Here is an 18,778-nt window from a genome sequence, read left to right on the forward strand (position 1 = left end):
GCCAATGTGTCGGGGGAAACACCGTACACCTGGCGACCGTGTCAGCGTGCATTGTGCCCGGTACGCCACAGGAGTCACTGGAGCGCGATGAGACAAGAACATTCCTGCCGGCCAAACCCTGCCCTAACCTAGACGAYGCTCGACCAATTGTGCTCCGCCCCATGTGTCTCCCAGTCGCGTCAGAGGCTGGACGCAAACCAGGATCTCTAGTGGCACAGTTAGACCACTGCGCCACTCGGGAGGCCCCGTGTTGTGCTCACTTGAACAGGAAGGTGGCACGGTGGTCCTTCGTGGGCAAATTCTGTCATCAAACTGTCATCAAAGTCTGGCATTCTCTGGATTTATGGTGCTTTCAAGACAACTGGGAACTCGGAAACAAACAAGGTTGAATCATAATGTCAGTGATCTTCAGGTCGGAGCTCTAGAAAGAGGCCCTAGTTCCTGACTTGGAATTCCGAGTTGGATGACCTTCAAAACGTATTTTCCCAGTCGGAGCTGGGATTTCCCAAGTCTGAGATTTCCCAATTCCGAGTTTCCAGTTGTTTTGTACGCAGAAGAAGTCATGCTGGATTGACAGCATGACCAATGTTGAATGTTTCTCCTTTTAATCTTGAAAAAGAGACCCTTAAACCCAGACTTGGACCACACACGCACTCCACTGAATAGCAGGATAGTGATTGTTTTGCAATGCTTGCAGTTAGCCACTGATTCCTTCCAAACCACTCATTGTTGAATTTGCGATTTCCAATTTATTGTGTAATGTCCAATGGCTCTATAATTTATCTTCATATGACAAGGATTGAAAATTATTTGCCAGTAGATTATCGACTTGATTCATAATGATGACTGCTGACTTGCTAGCTAAGATTTTGAAAGTGTGTATGTTGACATGATCAGTCCAATCAAAGCTAGGTAGATATAACGTGATTTGACGTCATTTTATCTGTGGCCAATGACCTTGAGCCTTCTTGGATTATTATATATWTTTTTTTACAGTGCACTGCTAGCTATGAATTCTATCTGATGGTGTTTGCATGTTTAGGTAAAAAGACAAATAATGTCCCGTTCGGAACACTGACAAGTAGAGAGCTTTTTTTGTTCAATCTGATTGGGTGGGCTTGGCTCCCCGGTGGGTGACCCAGGCCCACCCGTGCCTACGTGGCTGTTGTGTATTATTTACATCCACCATAATGTATTGATCACGTTAGAGAATGTTATGCGGTATTGCGTTGGTGTTGCCCCGCCACATTAGTCAGGTGACTGCGGTCAGCTGATTGTCTCCAGACAGACAGAACATGGCCGACCTGTCAGAAGCCCAATGAGGAAACGGTCGAGTTTAGCATAATCGATTCTCTTTTCACGTCGTTTGGTTTGGGCTCATATTTTACTATCGTGGACAACATTTGCCAACAGTAACTAAGGTGAGTTTAATAAGAAGATCCATGTAAGTGCGAGAGTAGGCTCTCAATTAATCACTGCCTAGCTAACGTTAGCTAGCTAACTGTTAGCTCGTGTGATAACACATATAGAAGGGTTTATACATATCTTTGACTTTAACAAGCCAGTCTCAGGCGGTACATAAACATTCACTCAACTATCTAACTAGCATTCCAAAGAACATTTTGCGAAAGCTTGTGACTTCCAAATGAAACCTTGCACTGCTGTGTTCGTAGTTTGCTAACTAGCTAATCTGGATTGCATGCAAGAAAGAGGCCGGTGGTGGCARCTCATTTACCTCGCATTTGCCAATGCATGCCTGTCGCTTATAAATTATAATTTGGGGTTATTTTCGACAGATCAGGGATGTAATCTATTCATTACGTCTTGCAACGGAAACCGTTTATCGTTTAAGAACCGAACGAAACGGGGAAGGACCTAACTGAATTTATCCAATAGAAACTTTAGTTTTCCGTTTGGAGTAAACCGTTTCCAACAGGCGAAACTTTTTGCAACAGAATCGGTTTTTGCAATTGCCACGCTGAACCCCCGTTTGAAATGTTTTCTCCTGTTTWTTACCATTGAACAAGCCCCACATATTGTTTCAGATGAGCGGGTTGCCGGATGGCATGGCGAATGTCCCCAGCCAGAGCAACCACGCGGATGGCCAGGTGTGGGAGAGACCCTGGACACTGGAAGAAATGCGACAGACCAGCGCCAACTGGTCCCTGGCTGCAGACTCAGGGGTAGGCTAATTGGCATTTGTTTATGGCCTTCATTTAGGCTAGTATCTCCTGAGTTATTATTCAGTCTCTGATTACCTGCCTGTTTTGTCTGCATTCAGCAATGTGTAATCCTCTTAATCTACATATTATGGGTAGAGGAATCACACAGCATTGTAAACATAATCTCTTCCATGCGAATGCATTACTAACTATTTATCTTAGGGCCGAGCTTGTGGACAATCAGATACACTATTGAATAGATTAAGATGAAACTGATGTTGGCCTCCTCCACAGCTCTTCCTGTTCCTGCAAGACTTCTCCCAGAGAATGCTGTCGAAGACTCATGAGATAGAGAAGCAGCTGGATGGACTGATCAGGGACACAAAGGCCACAGACTGCTGCCTGCATACCGTCTTCAACGACTTCCTCATGCTTTCCAACACACAGTTCATTGAAAACGTATGTTGTGGTGTGAACAGGAAATACCATGGTTGTGTTCGTTAGATAATTTTAACGGAAGAAAATGGACTGAAACAGAGAGTCTTGTCATGGGACCGTGTTCACAAAGCTTCTGAGTAGGAGTACTGATCTAGGATCAGTTTAGCTTTTTAGTTCATAATGATTAAGGGTAATTTGACAGATCCAAGATCAGCACTCCTACTCAAAGATGCTTTGTTACAGATTTTTTTTTWAATTTCGTTAATTTTACTATGGTGTGCCTAAATGAACACGACCCATATCTTGTTCCTCTGTTGAGCTAGGTGCCCCTCTTCTTTAGATGATGGTTGTGCTGTGTTTGACATTTTCCAGACCTTTTGAAATTTAACAAGCTTTTAACCTAATTAAGAAAATATTAATCGTGTTACATGGTAAAGAAAATGTGAAAGTCATCCCCCTGGGACTATGAGGAACTGAGTCCTCTTGTATTTAATCACGTGGTTACTGATGGTGGCTCCGCTGTTTGCTGACTATATCACAGAGGGTGTTATGTTTGATAGATTCTAACTCATTATTGTATTGATTGTGTGATGTTACTGATCTTTGTATTTGTTTACCTCAGAGAGTGTATGATGAGGAGGTGGAGGAGCCAGTGCCAAAGGCTGAGACCTTGGAGAGACAACCTGAACTGGTAAATAATCTACCTGTTCCTTCTATGTCGTATGTCGTTTTTTGTGATGTCACAGGTCTACACATAACATCTTAATTTCCTCCCTCGGGTTAATGTTAAATTCAATTCCCCCTCAGGAGAAGACTCGTGAGCAGAAGGAAGCTGAGCTTATCCCTAAGGTCCAGGAAGCAGTGAACTTCGGTCTGAGGGTGCTAGACTCTGCCTTTGAACAATTGGACATCAAAGCAGGAAACTCTGACTCAGAGGACGAGGAGGCCACAGACAGAGTGGAGCCAATACTAGAGCCCAAGGTGAGGGTGGAATCATCTGGAAACATACAGGATTACAGATGAAATTCAAGTTACTTATGCCTGCAGATATCATGTTAGGATTAATACTAGGGGTGTAATACGTGTATTCGTACCAAACCGTTTGGTACAGGGACCTTGGTTCAGTCCTCACTGTGAACCCGAATTAATACTTAAAAAAAGACCTAGGCCTACCTATTCCTTCCCTACCTAACCTATGCCTATGCTATGTTGTATGCCTCTTGAGTAAATCTGAGCTGAAAAAAAGTCACGCTATTCTGTTAAAACAACTAGTCTATGGGCACGTTGTAATCAAAATGAATGTCTTAATTGGCCCATGTCCTTTTGTGAGGCACAGCCGGAAACTTGTTCTGTATGATGGCTAATGGTGGGGTTGACAAAACAGGAGGATTCTCCATCGTTTCCAGTTTGGGAACGTTCTGGCCTTCCAGTAGATTACAACGGCGATGGACAGAGAGTCTGTCGCCACAGCTCAACGAGAATGGTCTATGTAGCTGCCATCACCTCAAACATGTTGACACATTTATGCGAACTTCAACCCAGTATTCCTACCACCGGAGCAAAATAACAACACAACTTTGTCTTCCCTCTGTGTTCAAGCAGCTGATTCTGACCTGTCCAAAGAAATTACAAGGGCGATTAGGTATGTTTATTTCCATGAATATGYGGCCATTCTCGGTGGTTGAGAAGAATAGGGGGTTGTAACACCTCGTGAAAGTGCTCGAGCCACATTACGAACTTCCAGCTCTTACACCCATTTCATCAAACAGGTAGTACCCACTCTATATAAGAAAGCTAAAGCAGAAGTTGTCAAAGAATTGGCCAATGCACCCAGTGTAACGCTTACTACAGATGGATGGACCTCCAGGGCTACAGAGAGCTACTTAACAGTGACAGCCTCCTGACGCCAGAGTGGGAAATGAGAAGGACCGTGCTACAGATACACCCCCTTTATGAGAGTCACACAAGTGTGCAGTTTTCTCTTTGTTAGAAAACATTATAGCATAGGCCTATACAATGTCTGAGCCATGTTTACATATGGGTTTCACACACATATTGCACTTTATTTTAGTGTTGTTGATGAGCAATCGTGTGTTTACAGTTAAGAAAATACAACGTGTGGTATTCCTGATTTGTGCTCTTATAAGCATTATAAACTGGGTGGTTTGAGCCCTGAGTGCTGATTGGCTGACAGTGGTATATCAGACCGTATACCACATGTATGACAAAACATTTCTTGTTACTGCTCTAATTACATTGGTAACCAGTTYATAATAGCAATAATGCACCTCAGGGATTTGTGTTATATGACCAATATACCACAGCTCGAGTTTAAGAACAGCCCTTAGCAGTGGTATGTTGGCTATATACCACACCCCCTGGTGCCTTATTGCTTAATTATATGACTCATAATCATACTTTTGGCCATTTAGTGTATGTTAACACCGCTTCAAATTAGTGGATTCGGCTACACCCTTTGCTGACAGGTGTATGAAACCGAGCACACAGCCATGCATTCTCCATAGACAAACATTGGCTCGTACTGAAGAGCTCAGTGCCTTTCAACGTGACACCGTCATAGGATGCCACCTTTCCAACTAGTCAGTTCGTAAAATTTCTGCACTGCTAGAGCTGCCCCAGTTAACTGTAAGTGCTGTTATTGTGAAGTTGAAACGTCTAGGAGCACCATGCGCAATGCCAAGCGTTGGCTGGAGTGGTATAAAGCTCGCCGCCATTGGATTTTGGAGCAGTCAACCCGTTCTCTGAAGTGATAAATCTGGCATTCCAACTGACGAATTTAGGTTTGGCGGATGCCAGGACAACGCTACCTGCTGCAATGCTTAGTGCCAACTGTAAAGTTCGGTGGAGGAGGAATAATGGTCTGGGGCTGTTTTTCATGGTTCGGGCTAGGCCCTTCAGTTCCAGTGAAGGGAAATCTTAAYGCTACAGCAATGTTCCAACATGTAGCGGAAAGCCTTCCTAGAAGAGTGGAGGCTGTTGAAGCAGCAAAGGGGGACTAACTCCATATCAATGCCCATGAATTTGGAATGAGATGTTCTTGGCCATGTAGTGTATATGTAATCAGGAATACCAATACTTTGTATTTTCGTAAGTCAACAAAAATTAACTACAGTAACTGTTGGCATTTCCGAAACCGAATCAATCCGTGTCCCCAAAACTGCAATAYGTACCGAAACTGTGGGTTTGGTTAACAGTTACACCCCTAATTAATACCTATCCAGTACATCTAAGGGAGGATTGGCACTCCTCTGAGTCTGGTTCCTCTCAAGTTTTCTTCCCTGGCTAATCTTTCCTTGCCACTCTGCTTCTGATTTCTCTTTTGGGTCTAGGTCGTAATAACTACTTTGTGACAATTGTTGATGTAAAAGGGGTGTTTTTGAGTAACATTTGAATGGTTCTGCCCGTGTTGACCAATGTTATCTCTGTCTGCTTTCTCCCCCCTCTTTCTTTCTCCAACCCACCTCTCGCTGTGTCTGTAGGACCTGTATGTGGACAGGCCGTTACCGTATCTTATTGGCTCACAACTTTTTATGGAGCAAGACGACGTAGGACTGGGAGACCTTTCCAGTGAAGGTAGGTCACTTCAACTCTGTTCTTAATATACTATTTCTACTGAAAGAAAGTCTGTATTTTCTTAGCATGTGTTTATATTGTTAGTGTTCAATACTCTCTTCCAAGCATAGTGTTTCTTGTGTAACATTAATGTTTCTCATGTGTTTTTTTGTAATGAAAAGAAATCTCTGCACACTCCGGATCAATGCACAATTTTCTATTTATTTAGGCTGCGCTTTTGGTCGTCAGACCTTCATCAGAGCATACAAAACACATGACAGAGACCACATATAGGCAACGTGCGTCAATGCAATGAGCAAAACCTGTGTACGCAAACGCCAGGAGGCACATCAGTAATCAGTTATCTCAGGAAAAGTCTGACTTCGAGACAGTTTATATTTTTTCGTTTCAGTATATTTTTGACAATTCCTTTTTTTTTTATGTGTTTTTTCATAATGCATAAACACTTAATACACATTTCTTTTTTCTTCTTTTTTTTTAAGACCAGGAAAAGCCTCAGGCTAAAAAAAGTAATAAATGACAGGAACCACATAAAGCCAGGGGTTAGGGGGAAACATATTAAATAATGGCCCTCATGTCAWAATCATCAGTAAGCCTTGATGGATGTGTTTGAGTCCAAAAGAGTTCCCTTTTGCACCGCGTTTTCTCAGTGTTCAAGTCACATTTTATTTGTTACATGATTTGTTAACAACAGGTGTAGACTAACAGTGAAGTGCTTACTTGCCAACATTGCAGAGAGAAATAATAGAAAGTAAAACATATAATACATACACAATGAGTAATGATAACTTGACTATATAGTGACAGATATTAAACAATAGCAGCAGCATATGTGATGAGAAAAAAAAAGGTAAATGCAGCTAGTCTGGGTAGCTATTTGGTTAACTATTTAACTAACTATTTAGCAGTCTTATGGCWTGAGGGTAAAAGCTGTTCAGGGTCCTGTTGGTTCCAGACTTGGTGCACTGGTGCCGCTTGCCGTGCTGTAGCAGAGAGAACAGTCTATGACAAGGGTGGCTGGAGTCTTCAACAATTGTTAGGGTCTTCCTCTGACACTGCCTGGTATAGAGGTCCTGGATGGCAGGGAGCTCGGCCCCAGTAATGTACTAGGCTGTATGCACTACCCTCTGTTGGAGGGCAGTACTCAGATTTCCATACCGTGCCTGTGCCATCCTGGGATATACAGTAATAACAGTAGTGCACACAAGGGGCTCACTTTTATTTTGCAAWGGTAAAAATATTAAATATATATACTTACCAGAATGCTCACAAAAGTACTACGGAACCACCATAGTGGATGCTAGGTAAATGCTAACGAGCGCATACAATCATTCACTACTAAGACAGACAATCCAGCTAATGGAAGTATCTCAAAACGCAGTTTGCAGCATGCACAAAACAAATATTAGACAGCAGGGATCTTAATCCAGGAAGATTGATTTTGCAAGCTAATGTTAGTCACTTAGCTAACATGAAAGTTTTTTTTCTGGTTGTGCAGCTATAGACTTATCTGAGGGCCCCTGCCAAATATTTTCAGCCTCATGAAGGGGAAGAGGTGTTGTCATGCCCTCTTCACTACATTGTTGGTGTGTGTCGACCATGATAGACCCTTAGTTATGTGCACACTGAGGWACTTGAAGCTCTCGACCCGCTCCACTACAGCCTCGTAGATGTGAATCCGTTTGCTGTAGTCCACGATCAGCTTCTTTGTCTTGCTGATATTGAGGGAGAGGTTGTTGTTCTGGCACCACACCGTCGTTGGTGATCAGGCCTACCACCGGTGTGTCGTCTACAAACTTAAGGATGGTGTTGGAGTCGTGCATGTGCAAATCAATCGTGGGTGAACAGGGAGTACAGGAGGGGACTAAGCACGCACCCCTGAGGGTCAGAGTGGCGGATGTGTTGCTGCCTACCCACCACCTGGGGGCGGCCGTCAGGAAGTCAAGGATCCAGTTGCAGAGGGATGTGTCCAGTCCTAGGGTCCTTAGTTAATTGAGCTTGGAGGGCACAATGGTGTTGACTACAGCTCAGCATTCAATGAACAGCTTTTTACATAGGTGTTCCTCTTTTCCAAGTGGGAGAGGGCAGTGTGTGATGCAATCTCTATTGCACTATCTGTGCGTCTATTGTGGCAGTATGCGAATTGGAGTGGGTCCAGGGTGTCTAGGATGATGGTATTGATTTGAGCCATGACCAGCCTTTCAAAGCATTTCATGGCTACAGATGTGAGTGCTACGGGACAATAGTCATTTAGGGAGGTTACTTTTGTACCTTTGCTCAAGAACACTATGGTAGTCTGCTTGAAACATGTACAGTTGAAGTCAGAAGTTTACATACACCTTAGACAATTGCATTTAAACTCAGTTTTTCACAATTCCTGACATTTAATCCTAGTTCAAATTACCTGTCTTAGGTCAGTTACATCACCACTTTATTTTAAGAATGTGAAATGTCAGAATAATAGTAGAGAGAATCATTTATATCAGCTTTTATTTCTTTCATCACATTCCCAGTTGGTCAAAGTTTACATACACTCAATTAGTATTCGGTAGCATTGCCTTTAAATTGTTTAACTTGGGTCAAACGTTTCAGGGAGCCTTCCACAAGCTTCCCACAACAAGTTGGGTGAATTTTGGCCCATTCCTCCTGACAGAGCTGGTGTAACTGAGTAAGGCTTGTAGTCCTCCTAGCTCACACACGCTTTTTCAGTTCTGCCCACAAATKTTCTATAGGGTTGAGGTCAGGACTTTGTGATGGGCACTCCAATACCTTGACTTTGTTGTCCTTAAGCCATTTTGCCACAACTTTGGAAGTATGCTTGGGGTCATTGTCCATTTGGAAGACCCATTTGCGACCAAGCTTTAACTTCCTGACTGATGTCTTGAGATGTTGCTTCAATATATCCACATCATTTTCCTCCCTCATGATGTCATCTATTTTGTGAAGTGCACCTGTCCCAACCGGCAGCAAAGCACCCCCACGGCATGATGCCCCACGGCATGATGCTGCCACCCCGTGCTTCACGGTTGGGATGGTGTTCTTCAGCTTGCAAGCCTCCCCCTTTTTCCTCCAAACATAACAATGGTCATTATGGCCAAACAGTTATATTTTTCTTTCATCAGACCAGAAGACATTTCTCCAAAAAGTAAAATCTTTGTCCCCATGTGCAGTTGCAAACCGTAGTCTTGCTTTTTTATGGTGGTTTTGGAGCAGTGGCTTCTCCCTTGCTGTGCGGCCTTTCAGGTTGTCGATATAGGACTCGTTTTACTGTGGTTATAGATACTTTTGTACCTGTTTCCTCCAGCATCTTCACAAGGTCCTTTGCTGTTGTCCTGGGATTGATTTGCACTTTTCGCACCAAGGTACATTCATCTCTAGGAGACAGAACGCGTCTCCTTCTTGGTATGATGGCTGTGTGGTCCCATGGTGTTTATACTTGCGTACTATTGTTTGTACAGATGAATGTGGTACCTTCAGGCATTTGGAAATTACTCCCAAGGATGAACCAGACTTGTGGAGGTCTACAATTTTTTGTCTGAGGTCTTGGCTGATTTCTTTTGATTTTCCCATGATGTCAAGCAAAGAGGCACTGAGTTTGAAGGTAGGCCTTGAAATACATCCACAAGTACACCTCCAATTGAGTCAAATTATGTCAATTAGCCTATCAGGAGCTTCTAAAACCATGTCTTAATTTTCTGGATTTTCCCAAGCTGTTTAAAGGCACAGTCAACTTAGTGTATGCAAACTTCTGACCCACTGGAATTGTGATACAGTGAATTATAAGTGAAATAATCTGTCTGTAAACAATTGTTGGAAAAATGAATTGTCTTGCACAAAGTAGATGTCCTAACCAACTTGCCAAAACTATAGTTTGTTAACAAGAAATTTGTGGAGTGGTTGTAAAAGGATTTTTAATGTCTCCAACTTAAGTGTATGTGAACTTCCAACTTCAACTGTACATCAGACATGAGTCAGGGAGAAATAAAAAAATATATATCAGTGAAGCCACTTGCCAGCTGGTCAGCGAATGCTCTGAGTACACGTCCTGGTAATCCATATGGTCCTGCGGCCTTGTGAATGTTAACTTGTTTAACGGTCTTACCTACATTGGCTTGATCACAAAGTCGCCCGGAACAGCTGGTGCTCTCATGCATGGTTCAGTGTTGCTTTCCTCGAAGTGAGCATAGAAAGCATTTATCTCGTCACGTAGGTTTGCGTAACTGGGCAGCTCGTGGGTGTGTTTCCCTGTAATCCACATTCGACGAGCGTCAGAGCCGGTCTTAGTCCTGTATTGATGCTTTTCCTGTTTGATGGTTCGTTGAAGGCATAGTGGGGTTTCTTATAAGCATGCAAATTAGCGCTGCCACTATCAAGGAGCAGGAAACTATCTTCTCTGGGTGGAAGTTAAACTTTTTTTAATACCCTGAAAACGTAAAGGCACTGAACATTTTGTTCAAGTGGCAGGCAACAGGGTAATTGTCATCATTACGCCTTATGGTGCTCTTATGCTCACTAATTCTTTTCTTAAAGGGATACTTCAGGATTTTGGCAATGAAGCCCTTTGTCTACTTTCTCAGAGTCAGATGAACTCGTCAATAAAAAATGTATGGCCATATCACATGGGCAACGTAAGATGCAATTAACATTCATAGTGTTACATGAAATAAAGCCTTTAACTTTAAAACTTTTACCAGACCGAGGGTGTCTAAAGTCAGAGCTTTTTACTTTACTTTGTGCGCAATTGCCACAGGGATGATTGCCATTTCTGAGAGGCGCAAGGAGGGTTTGTTTGGAGCCAGAGTTAATGCTTGCTTTAGCAAGTTTTTATTGCTGAAGTTTGAACATTGTTTATAAACATAAAGAGGGAATTTTTTTAAATAGTTGACTCAGGGTAGGATCAGATGTAAGTAGATGCCAGTGCTGCATCACTTAATGTTTGATCATATATGCTTTAGGGGTAAATGTTGTTCTACATGTAACAAAGCAGTTCTCACACTTTTGCCCAGCAACTCTTGGCACAGTTTGGAGAGTGCATCACAATACGCTTCCTCCACTTCCTCGGAAGCAGGGGTTGGAAATGAAATTGCATTATTTATTTTTTCCGTTCGACATGTCCGAGCAGTAAAATAAAGTTCTGAACCGGTTCAAACCCCCCCAAAAGTACTGTTTTTTTTATCGTTGGGAAGAGTAACCTCTGTCGAAGAACCTCTGTCATGTATTTTTTGTGAAACTGTTGTGTTTTTTTACTATACAGAAATATCAATCGACAGCGATCGGGACAGTGTTATCGACAGCGAAGATGGCAAAGATGCTGATGTAAGACTTTTTTTCTCTACTCATCCAGAAAGAAACAATGTTTTTCAGAGAGTGAAGTTGGCATAATTTTTTATCTTAATCCAAACGAGGTAAAAATACAGAAAATTCTATTTGATTCAGATAATTGTATTATCCCTGTGGTGTTTGTGAACAGCAGTCAGACGAAGACTTTGACCAGGACGAGGAGGGGCCAAGCAGCATTAAGAAGGTGAGGACAATTTCACTCTTGACTGTCAGGGTCAACGTTCAAACCCAGAGTTGGTGGATATCTTTGTGAACAATTCTGACAAGGGATGATTAGGGTATTTTCCAATTTAATCAAAGACGAAACAACAGAAAAGTGTGTGATTGATTGAATCCTACCTACTCTGGACACTGGCCATAAGAATGCTATTGTTTATGGTGACGATGGTAATGATGACATTTTAGTCATTTAGAAGACGCTCTTATCTTAGTCAGGAATGTAAATGCAATTTGCAACAGCGTGGATGACATTGAATGATTTCCTCTGCAGAAGTCGTCCATGTTGAGTGATGACGACGAGGGGGAAGAATCAGACATATTCGGAGAATCGGACAAAGATGACGACGACGATGAGTGCATAACGGTATGCTTGTGATTTAATGTTTTCCTGCTGGATAATGATACTAACATTATTACAAACAGGTCATTTATTAAATATTACTACCTTTATTTATCCAGTTAAGTCAACATTGCTAATACTTTATATGTATGACTTAAGTGAATATAACATGTTAGTTAATAGCATGTTTACATGTCCCCTTGCATGAATATTAAATGTTCTATTCCACCTCTCTTTTACGTAAGTCTTTGTGTCACATTCAGAACACAGGACCATCATCCTTTGCTGATGAGCTGGCCGCCAGAATCAAAGGGGAACCTATCAGCAAGCCGGAGGGAGATCGCACATGTAAGTTGACTTGATATAACCTGCATGGCTGCAGGAAGATGTTTAGGGGTGGGGTTGCAGAGAGATTGTTTTCCCTGTGCTGCTGACTACTATTTTTGTCTGATCATACAGGAGTAATAAAGGTCCAATGCGCACATTTTTTAAATATTTTTATAATAAATTATGATTTCAGGGGGTACTTCCCGGAGCTATGATGACCTGTATTGCAAACTGTTCAACACTGAAGTTGGGCGGTATTCAGATTTTCATACCATTTCTGTACCATACCGGGGCATACAATATTACCGAATGTAACATATCTTAAATGTATTTTATTTAGAATTTTAACGCACAAAACAATTTAGGCAACAAGAGGGGATTGAAAGTCTCTGCTGTAACCAATAAGCTTCATCTTGACATATAGCCGCTTAGCTAGCAAGCCAAATGCATAGCTGGAGCCCTGAGCTGGATATCATTTATTTGACACATCTTAGATTTCCTTTAGTTCTACTTTCTTATAGATTAAAGCAATGGCGTATATGCCGCCCTCCTCCTATACCCGCAAAGTAGAATTTGAATGATTTTAGGGGCAAGGCCATCTGCCAGGGCACCAAGGCCATCTGCCAGGGCTATAGAGACTCTACCTGTTGGAAAATTGTATTTTGACCTGTCCTGTTTTAGGGTATGGTGTGTTAACATGTTAATTCATATTCACATCGAAGCACATTGCTATTTGATAGGGAGCCAGAGGCTGTAGASACTCTACTTGTTGGAAAAATGACGGCGCTTTGGTGGAGTGCCGCTGCGTCTCTCCAACAGCAGCATTGGAGAGGCGCGCTGGGCATGGACAAGATAGATATTGTGCACCCCTGTCTTCGTCAAAGTGGGTGCGTCTTGGTCAGTTTAGCTCGGAAAATACTGCCCTTGTCAATCTGCCGCTCTAATCCTGCCTGATGRGCGGGCCGGYCCTGCACACACTCCCTGTTTCTGTATGATCTTCTCTACTAGCCTGGGTACCAGTGTGTTTCTGCTATAGATAACTTATTGCCTTGCCCAACCTGTTTCCTTTTTATGTCAGATGGTCCAGCACCATGCTCAGACAATTGCTTAAATTTTTGCTGTAATTCTCAATTCATGCTGAAAATACAGGATAAAATCTTGCTATGTTATGTGATTGCGCAAAACACCAGGCCCTAATTTGTCTACAGAAACTGTTTGGCACTTGAAGAAAAATCTGCCTAAAGTCAATCATCTTWCCTCCCTGTTTGAATCGTATCATCACTGTTTGCTCCATATAGACTTGAAGATATGTTTTCAGTGTATGTAGGCCATACATCAAATGTGATGCGAATTACAAGAGTACATAGATGTTTCACTTCATATTATTGTTCTGCATGTGCATGCTCATGTTTCCTTTCCCATGTCACCTCTATGAAGCGTTATCGTCTGCCTCTAAGAAGAAGAGTCAAACAAAGAAAGAGCCCAAGCCTGAGAGGCCACAGGGTAGGACATTCATTCACTCACTTATGTAAAGGAGGGTTTCCGTTACTTTGCGTCGTGAACAAGCACCTAATCTCACACTCTATGCATCCAATTACACTGAGTATACCAAACATTAGGAACACTTTCCTAATATTGCGTTTCACCCCCCCCCATTGCCCTCATTCATCGTGGCATGGACTCTACAAGGTGACAAAAGCGTTCCACAGGGGTGCTGGCTCATGTTGACTCCAATGCCTGGTACCAACTGGCATACCCTGTTCAAAGGCACTTAAATCCTTTGTCTTGCCCATTCACCCTCTGAATGGCTTAAAAATCCTTCTTTAACCTGTTTCCTCCCTTTCATCTATACTGATTAATTAATTGGATTTAACTAGTGACATAAGGGATCATAGCTTTCATCTGGATACACCTGTTTAGTCTGTCATGGAAAGAGCAGGTGTTCTGAATGTTTGTACACTCCGTGTATGTGGTCCCTGCTAACACTTCAGTCAGAATAACATCAGTGGAGGTAGTCTCGCTTCAAAGTAACTGAATTAGATATAATTTTATAAGTAATTTTATAATAAAATGACATTCCATTTATTTGTATTTATTTGTATGTTTCTTGTAGACACAAGACCTGATTCTTTGTTGTTGTAGCTATTGAAGATGACAGTGAGGAGTTGTTTGGGCCGCCGAAGATGGAGGACGAGGACTTCTCTCCGTTCGGAGGGAAAGGAGGCCTCTTCAGCGGAGGGAGAGGACTGTTTGATGAYGATGAAGTATGCTAACCTGAATGCCTTTTTGTATCTTCCATATCTTAATTTTTAAATGTGACTTACCAATTGTAATTTCATTTAATATGATAGAACAAAATCTATCTTGCTTGTTAAAGGCTCCCAAAGAGTATTTTTTAAATTTGTTTTGTCTGAATCCATAGCAGACCTAATGATATGTTTGTTGTCCAGGGAGATCTGTTCTCTGATGCACCTGAACAGCCTGTAGCAGAGGAGAAGACCAGGAACACAGCTCACGCCACAGGTAATAATGGCCCTACAACTAACCGTTGAAACACCAAGGCCGCTTTTGTTTAGGGCACTTTGTAGCAAAATGTTTTGTAAACGAACATTTCTTGTTGGGGAAGTTCAAATAGTAGCTTCCCCTTTCTCTCAGTTTGGGCATGTTATTAATTGAGAATGTTGTTAATTTTGTACAATGACTGACTGGTCACGGTTTCTAATTTAGTTGTCGTGGGTTACCGTGTACATTTTTAGATGCTTTTTCCTGGACAGTATTGAGACTTGGACCTGTTTACAGAACTTGTGTTTCTCTTATTTTTCTGCCAGAACCTGTCAAGTCTGCTAAGAAGATTCCTTCAGTGGCTGTGTCAATATTCCCAGGTAACAGAAACATGCCCCAAGAACAGCAAAGGCGACATTGATTATAAGATAGTAATAACTGTAGGACACTTTTGGGGGGCTTGAGGACATAATGCCTCTACAGATTCACTCTTACCCTTTTGAAATGGAATTGGAATTTATTCAGTGGAATGGAATTTGTTAAAATCAAGCTAAATACTGCTACATAACATGACTACACACAGTTGACTACATGTTGACAATTCTGTAATGGTATTGAGAAGATCATCCTCTGAGTCTGTCCTGTCCTCCTCTTTTCCCATAGAGAACAGCCTGTTTGGCATTCCCAATAACCCTGCTTCAGTGGAGGGCAGAGAGAACGGCAGTCTATCCAAATCCAACAAGACCCAGACATCAGCCCCTAGAAAGACCTCTTTAGGGGGAGGAGGAGGGGGGCTGTTCGATGACGATGAAGAGGATGACTTCTTCACTGGCAAAAGCCTTAAGTCCAGCTCAGGTAGGCTACTGTTTGACTGACTTAAATCAACGATTGTAAAATATCAGTAAGAATCGCAAGTACATAATTTACTCTTAGGCATGTGAATCTCAAGTTAAGAGTCAGCCTATTTTCACCCTATTTTCATTCATGCAATGAGTTTCACATCTAACATTTTGCCTCACTACATTTACATTTGAGTCATTTAGCAGACGCTCTTATCCAGAGCAACTTAGTTAGTGCATTCGTCTTAAGATAGGTATGTGGGACAACCACATATCTCAGTCATAGTAAGTACATTTTTCCTCAAAGTAGCTATCAACAAAGTCAGAGCTAGTAAGGAGGAAAAAAGTGAAGTGCGAGTGTTAGTTCACAAAAGGCCTTTGGGAGGGACCAGAGGTGGCAGAATGGAGTACTCTGGTTGGGGTGTAGGTTTTGAGCATAGCGAGCTTTGAATGGAAGCCAGTGGAGTGTGCGGAGGAGGGGAGTGACATGGGAGAACTTGAGAAGGTTGAACACCAGGCGTGCTACAGAATTCTGGATCATTTGTAGGGGTTTGATGGCATAAGCAGGGATCCCAGCCAACAACGAATTGCAGTAGTCCAGACAGGAGATGACATGTGCCTGGATTAGGACCTGCGCCGCTTCCTGTGTGAGGTAGGGTCGTACATTACAGATGTTGTAGAGCATGAACCTGCAGGAGTGAGTCACTGCTTTGATGTTTGCAGAGAACCGTGGGGTTGTCAACAGTGATGGAGAGGTCTTGGAGTGGGCAGGCCTTCCCTGGATAGAAGAGCAGCTCTGTCTTGTTGAGCTTGAGGTAGTGGGTAGAGAGCCAAGATGGGATATCTGCCAGGCACACAGATGTGTCACCACCTGGGTGTCAGAAGGAGGGGGAAAGACAAAAGTAGTTGAGTGTCACCCACATAGCAATGATAGGAGAGACCATGTAAGGATATGATGGTGCCGAGTGACTTGGTGTATAGAGAGAGGAGGAGAGAGCCTTGATCTGAGCCCTGGGGGACACCAGTAGTGAGAGTACGTGGTGCAGAAACACATCCTCTCCACGTCACCTGATAGGAACGGCCTGGCAGGTGGGAAGCAATCCACGAGTGTGCCGAGTCTGAGACACCCAGCCCTGAGGGTGGAGAGGAGGATATGATAGTTCAGTGTCAAAGACAGTGGATAGATCTAGGAGGATGAGAACAGAGGAGAGGGTCAGCTTTGGGAGTGCGGAGAGCCTCTGTGACACAGAGGAGCGCAGTCTCTGAGTGACCCGTCTTGAAGCCTGACTGGTTAGGGTCAAGAAGATCGTTCTGAGAGAGATAGCGAGAGAGTTGGTCAGAGACAGCACGCTCAAGTGTTTTTGAAAGAAAAGTAAGAAGTGATATCGATCTGTAGTTTTTGATAAGTGTTGGTTTCTTGAGTGGATCGACTCTTGACATTTTGAAGTCAGAGGGGACGCAGCCAGTGGTCAGGGATCAGGGAAGTTAGGAATGGGAGAAGGTCTCCAGAGATGGTCTGGAGGAGGGGATGGGGTCAAGCGGGCAGGTTCTTGGGCAGCCAGACAGATTAGTAGGCTAACAGTCTCTAGTAAAGATGAGGTCAAGAGTATTGCCTGCCTTGAGTGGCAGGGGACTGGGAAATGGTGAGATCAAAAGAGCCAAGTAGGGGAAAGAAATGAATTGATGGCAGACATCGGGAGGTAGAAGTCACTTAGTACGAAAAGCGGTTAGCAATTGTCAGGAAATGTGCTTATCACAATGTTAAACTCAATGAGGAACTCACAATGTTAAGCTTGAGTGGACAAGTGACAGTGACCGCATGGAATTCACATGAGGAGCTAGACAACTGAGTCAGGGAGGGCTACTTATTTGTGGAGATTCTCTTTTCTGTCTCGGACTATGACAGAACACGTAGGCAGAGAGGAGCTGGAGTAGCAGTGTTCGCTGGGGTGATCCATGTCTCCGTCATGGCCAAAACGTTTAGGGACTGAAGAGCAGCATAGACTGAGATGAACTCAGCGTTCTTGACCACAGATCGGCAGTTCCAAACGCTGAGACCAAGAATTCTACATAGGTTGTGAGTGCAGTGTACACCAAATTTAGAAAGGTTGCAAGCAAGGGGTGGGGAGCATCTGTAAAAAGCCTACAGGGAGAGGAGCGAGCAGGTATAGAAAACACGCACAAAGTTGAAAAAACCTACAAAATAGCTAAATTTGATTATCTTTAAATATACTGAACAAAAATATAAACACAACATGTAAAGTCGTGATCCCGTTTCATGAGCTGAAAAAAAAGATCCCAGAAATGTTCCATACGCACAAAAAGCTTACTGTATTTCTGTAAAATGTGCACAGATTGGTTTACATCCCTGTTAGTGAGCATTTCTCCTTTGACAAGATAATCGATCCACCTGACAGGTGTGGAATATCAAGAAGCTGATTTAAACCGCATGATCATTACACAGGTGCACCTTGTGCTGGGGACAAAAGGCCACTCAAATGTGCACTTTTGTCACAAGACAATGCAACAAATGTCTCAAGTTTTGAGAGCATGCGATTGGCATGCTGACTGCAAGAATGTCCACCCGAGCTGTTGCCACAGAATAACATTTTCATTTCTCTACCATAAGCAGCCTCCAACATCATTTAACCTCTCTAGGGTATGTGGGACGGTAACGTCCCACCTCTTCAACAGCCAGTGAAACTGCAGGGCGCCAAATTCAAAACAACAGAAATCCCGTCATWAAAATTCCTCAAACATACATGTATTTTACACCATTTTAAAGATACACTTGTTGTAAATCCAGCCACAGTGTCCGATTTCAAAAAGGCTTTACGACGAAAGCAAACCAAACAATTATGTTAGGTGAGTGCCTATTCACAGAATAACATCCATTTTTCCAGCCAAAGAGAGGATTCACAAAAAGCAGAAATATAGATAAAATGAATCACTAACCTTTGATGATCTTCATCAGATGACACTCATAGGACTTCATGTTACACAATACATGTATGTTT

The 18,778-nt window shown here is 42.7% G+C and overlaps 1 protein-coding gene across 3 annotated transcripts in view; it reads left to right on the forward strand.

Annotated features, from left to right (window-relative positions):
* The first annotated feature begins 1,281 nt into the window (after positions 1-1,281).
* The window catches only part of washc2c (WASH complex subunit 2C), a 32,604-nt gene continuing 15,107 nt past the window's right edge, over positions 1,282-18,778 (forward strand). For 2 of the 3 annotated variants that reach the window (XM_024007356.2, XM_070448564.1), the window contains exons 1-15: positions 1,282-1,421; positions 2,046-2,183; positions 2,457-2,621; positions 3,223-3,291; positions 3,408-3,581; positions 6,101-6,194; positions 11,449-11,510; positions 11,665-11,718; positions 12,025-12,117; positions 12,339-12,441; positions 13,858-13,923; positions 14,563-14,684; positions 14,871-14,943; positions 15,249-15,302; positions 15,586-15,777. In XM_024007356.2, the coding sequence (XP_023863124.1) occupies positions 2,046-2,183; positions 2,457-2,621; positions 3,223-3,291; positions 3,408-3,581; positions 6,101-6,194; positions 11,449-11,510; positions 11,665-11,718; positions 12,025-12,117; positions 12,339-12,441; positions 13,858-13,923; positions 14,563-14,684; positions 14,871-14,943; positions 15,249-15,302; positions 15,586-15,777 (1,459 nt within the window). In that variant the 5' untranslated portion in view covers positions 1,282-1,421. The remainder of the gene's footprint in view (positions 1,422-2,045; positions 2,184-2,456; positions 2,622-3,222; positions 3,292-3,407; positions 3,582-6,100; positions 6,195-11,448; positions 11,511-11,664; positions 11,719-12,024; positions 12,118-12,338; positions 12,442-13,857; positions 13,924-14,562; positions 14,685-14,870; positions 14,944-15,248; positions 15,303-15,585; positions 15,778-18,778) is intronic. The other variant, XM_024007361.2, reaches the window with a different exon arrangement.

This window comes from Salvelinus sp. IW2-2015, linkage group LG18 (genome assembly GCF_002910315.2).
Source record: "Salvelinus sp. IW2-2015 linkage group LG18, ASM291031v2, whole genome shotgun sequence".
Taxonomy (NCBI): domain Eukaryota; kingdom Metazoa; phylum Chordata; class Actinopteri; order Salmoniformes; family Salmonidae; genus Salvelinus; species Salvelinus sp. IW2-2015.